The sequence below is a fragment of the Pundamilia nyererei genome, unplaced genomic scaffold (genome assembly GCF_000239375.1).
Source record: "Pundamilia nyererei isolate P.nyererei 1_Seehausen unplaced genomic scaffold, PunNye1.0 scaffold00225, whole genome shotgun sequence".
NCBI lineage: Eukaryota > Metazoa > Chordata > Actinopteri > Cichliformes > Cichlidae > Pundamilia > Pundamilia nyererei.
Window position 1 is genome coordinate 502,502 of NW_005187626.1, and position 4,005 is coordinate 506,506.

Below are 4,005 nucleotides of genomic sequence, written 5' to 3' on the forward strand. Positions count from 1 at the left end.
TGTATGCATGTGCAAGAACGTGTGTGTGTGTGTGTGTAAACATCTGTATGCATGTGCAAGAACGTGTGTGTGTGTGTGTGTGTGTGTAAACATCTGTATGCATGTGCAAGAACGTGTGTGTGTGTGTGTGTGTGTGTGCGTGCGTGACTTCCAACTGTTTCTAACAACATCCTTAGTCACAAAATGGTAATCTCCCCCACACCCAATATATGGTTCACTTCCTGTATTGGTTCACCGTGCACAACACAGTGAAGCCACAGAAGGGCAGGAAGCCGACCACACGAGAAACAGATCTGTCAGATAGGATGCATCTGCAGTAAAACCTCCCCCTGAGTGGCTGGAGAGGTGGTCGGAGACAAAGGAATGTCTTGATCCTATAGATTTGCACTCAGACTTACAAATTTAAGAAACACAATTTGACTTAACAATGAACAAGTAAAAACACGCTTCAAGTAACATGTCTACCCCCAACAAACACCGACAGTATTAAAGATGGACGTAGCCTCCAAGATCTGACAGGTGAAGCCTCCTTAAATCTGCGTTCTCACTAATATCCAGCAGGTGGCGACGCTGGTTGGGGAAAAAGTCTGACTATATAGAAGAAACTGAGCCTCTGACTCAGCGGGACTCTTCCTTGATTGGTTGACTCGATGCTCATTGGTTAACAGCGTGTTTTAGCAGTAAGATTAGGCGGCGTTAGCAGAAAGCTTCAGCCCGAGGCTTCGCAGTGACATCATGGCGGCTGCGTCTATCTTTGAGCGTCCATGTGTAAACGCGGTGGTGGGCGTGATGCGTTCCTGCTGTGTGACCTGATCAGGGTTGTTTCCCTCTCACTGGCATCACCTCCTTGTTATTTTCTGTTTCCTCTCCTGAAGACTGAAGAAGCGTTTCAGCGACCTGGAGGAGCGGGAATAGTATGTTGTTGTTGCTTCCTCCCTGTTTGGTTTGTCTGCTAACCTCCTCTGGTTTGATTAACGGGCTCTCTGGTTGGTGCACTAACACCTCTTTTCTGCATTTCAGTCTGTGCTTGTTTGGGTTTCTGTATGGAAGGTTATTAGTGCCAACAGACTGCACAGATCTATCCGCAGCAGCCTGCTCGCTACATTTAAGCGCTTAATTATAAAAACATAACATTTGAACTGCTTGGCACTTGGTTGAACTGCAACACTTTAATCCTCCTGTTGTGTTTGTGTTTGTTTGGCTCAAAGTGGGCTTCCTATTTAGGCAAAATGGTTCATTGCCATGCGCTATATTATTAAGAAGAGATGGATCAGATTTCTCCCACAGGGCACATTGAACTGTGTCAGTGAGGCACTAATCGCCCTCCGCAGCACATGAACACTGTGTTTTTACAGCATTGAAATGGCTAATTATGCTACCTGCTGTGATGCTAACACCACTCCACGCTTCTCTCCATGTTTGTGTCAAACTCAGCCGAAGGCGCGACAGAGATAACTATGAGCCGGTGAAAAGGTAACGGCTACCCGCGTATGTGGACCCCTGTGACGTGCTAGCTAGATGACTCAGTAGCCCAACGTGCCGTAGCCACGCCCACGCTCAGAGTCGGCAGCTAAAACGATAATAACTGAAGACGTAAGAGCAAACGTAGTCGACGTTAAAGATGTCAGCACTACAGAACAGCCGATCATTATTGGGGTCACTGGTTGCCATGGTGATTCCCACCTTTGTGTAAACGTGGTGGTCCTGCGGTTCTGGACCCCGACTCTCTGAAGTTCTTGTGTGTTGTGATGTCAGCTGTTCTCCGTTTGGCTCTTAGTTTCGTGTTGTTGTCGTGTTCGAGTGCGTTAGTTCCCTCACATTCCTCCTGTGTGTTTCCCCGTGTCAGGTTTTTGTGTCTGACGTTCCCGAGTTATTGTCACTTAGTTCCTGTTTTACTTTGTTAGTTGTCCCTGTTCCGTATTCAGTTTTACTTCCTGTCCTAGTATAAATGGCGCCGTCGTCCTCTGTGCGTTTCCTTCTGTCGGCTGGATTTTTGTAACGCCGTTTACAGACTTCAGATCGCTGAACTTTCCCCCCCGACTCTGCTGTTTAGTCCTTAACCTGCAAACTGTGACAGTGGAGGCAGAAACACGTAGAAACCGTTAAAGACGTGAGGCAGCAGGTCCGGTGGATCAAGTCCGGTTCCTGAGCGGTTTGAAGCTTGAAGTTTCTGCTGTACCGACCGCCACAGAGCTTTTGTTGGATAAACGTGACTCAGATCTTTATTTGCGTTTCCAGCTGAGCCGACGGTTTGGCTCTAAGCCGTTTCTCCCAAATCCATCAATTTGAACCCAGTGAAGGGTCGCCGCGATCGAGCGAGCGGGGTCGCCACCACAGCAGGGTCGCCGCTCAGTCGAGCGCGCGGGGTCACTGCGATCGAGCGGGCGTGCCGATCCAGGTTTGTGCTTGGTGAACCGTCGTCTGTGTTTAGTGTCTCGAAACTCATTTTCAAAGGAACTCTGGAGTCTTACCAGCTGTCACACACAGAGGTCAAAGGTCAGAGGGCCCCATACTAACATTCCTGTTTGTGTCCACAGTGTTGCCTCGGCGATGCACTCGGAGACGCCCGACCGCTATGAACGCCTCACCTCGGTTTCCAGCTCTGTTGACTTCGACCAGAGAGACAACGTAAGAACACCTTCATCACTCCCTCCTCTTCCTGCTCCGCCACAGTTAGCCGTTAGCTGACAGAGGGTCAAAGTTCATCCAAACTGGGCAGAACTCACAAAACGCACACACATCATCATCATCTGGCGTCATCATAGCGGCCACCACAGTAGACAGCTATTCAAAGGCTGTTGTTGTATCCGTGTCAGTGTTGATGGTGTACCTGCACATAAACCACTACGTTGGACACTGATGTGTCCCTCCATACCTGCCACCTGCTGGTCATTTAATGTTACTACAGATGTTTGACGTGTTTCTTTGTAATTATTGTTATTTAACCTTGTCACGGATGAATTATGACAACCTCAGTCAGGATTTAATTCATGCGTGACAGGGTTAAAGCAGGACACTCAGAGTACGTCTGTGATCTGTGTTCCTAATCCATCGGCCATTGTTCAGCTCGGCAGCTCTGGGTACTTTGAGCTGCGACCCCGCCCACTGGCCTCGCCTGCACACCTGCGGCTTGTGAGGATGAGGAATCCCAGGCACTGTCGTTTCGCTTGCTGTAAAGCTGTCGTCTTCTTCCTGTTTGTGTTTCAGGGTTTCTGCTCGTGGCTGACGGCCATCTTCAGAATAAAGTGAGTATGAGGAAACGGCTTCTCGCTTTCACGGTCAGACCGAAAGCTCCACTGTCCCATCGTTACCACAGACTGTGAACTCATCACAGACGCTCAGATTTCCCAGTGTAAGAACAGACCGTGACTCCTCCTGTTTCTGCCGCAGAGACGAGGAGATTCGTGAGAAGTGTGGCGAAGACGCCGTTCACTACTTGTCCTTCCAGCGTCACATCATCGGCCTTCTGGTCGTGGTCGGCGTCCTCTCGGTCGGCATCGTCCTGCCCGTGAACTTCTCTGGAGACCTTCTGGGTAAGAGCAACTCGGTCTGAGGGTCTCAGGTCTTGATGTGTCACTCACCGCCTTCTCGCCTTCTGTCTGAATGTTTTAGTCCGAATTATCAGTAAAGATGCTTTCCTCAGCCGAGGAACACCTGGACCACCCTCCAAAGAAGGTAAAGTGGGTGGGGTCAGAGGCGTAGGCACCCTGCGCCCTGTAGACTGTGGCTAATGGTAGACTCGGTCCCATCTGGTCTGTAGTACGAGTGCCGTGTTAGAAACGTGCTGTGATTTTGTCATAGTGACAGGCGGTAGGTAAGGAGGTGAAAGCGGCTATGATGACTTCCTGTGCTGACCCAGGGGCGGGGTGTCAACAATAATAATAATCAAAGTGTTTTTATTGAGTTTTCAGAAAGCATATCATTCATACAGAAAAGCTCGAACTCAAGTCCTACCGCACAGTGTAAGACAAAACTATACCCAGACAGAGGAAGAAAAGAAAAGGG

General features: G+C 49.3%; 1 protein-coding gene across 3 annotated transcripts in view; it reads left to right on the forward strand.

Moving 5' to 3' along the window:
* The first annotated feature begins 100 nt into the window (after positions 1–100).
* Positions 101–4,005, forward strand: part of LOC102202736 (CSC1-like protein 2) — a 16,125-nt gene continuing 12,220 nt past the window's right edge. The window contains exons 1-4 of one of the 3 annotated variants that reach the window (XM_005748595.1): positions 101–914; positions 2,538–2,628; positions 3,208–3,245; positions 3,391–3,533. In XM_005748595.1, the coding sequence (XP_005748652.1) occupies positions 2,551–2,628; positions 3,208–3,245; positions 3,391–3,533 (259 nt within the window). In that variant the 5' untranslated portion in view covers positions 101–914; positions 2,538–2,550. The other 2 variants (XM_005748594.2, XM_005748593.1) reach the window with 2 other exon arrangements.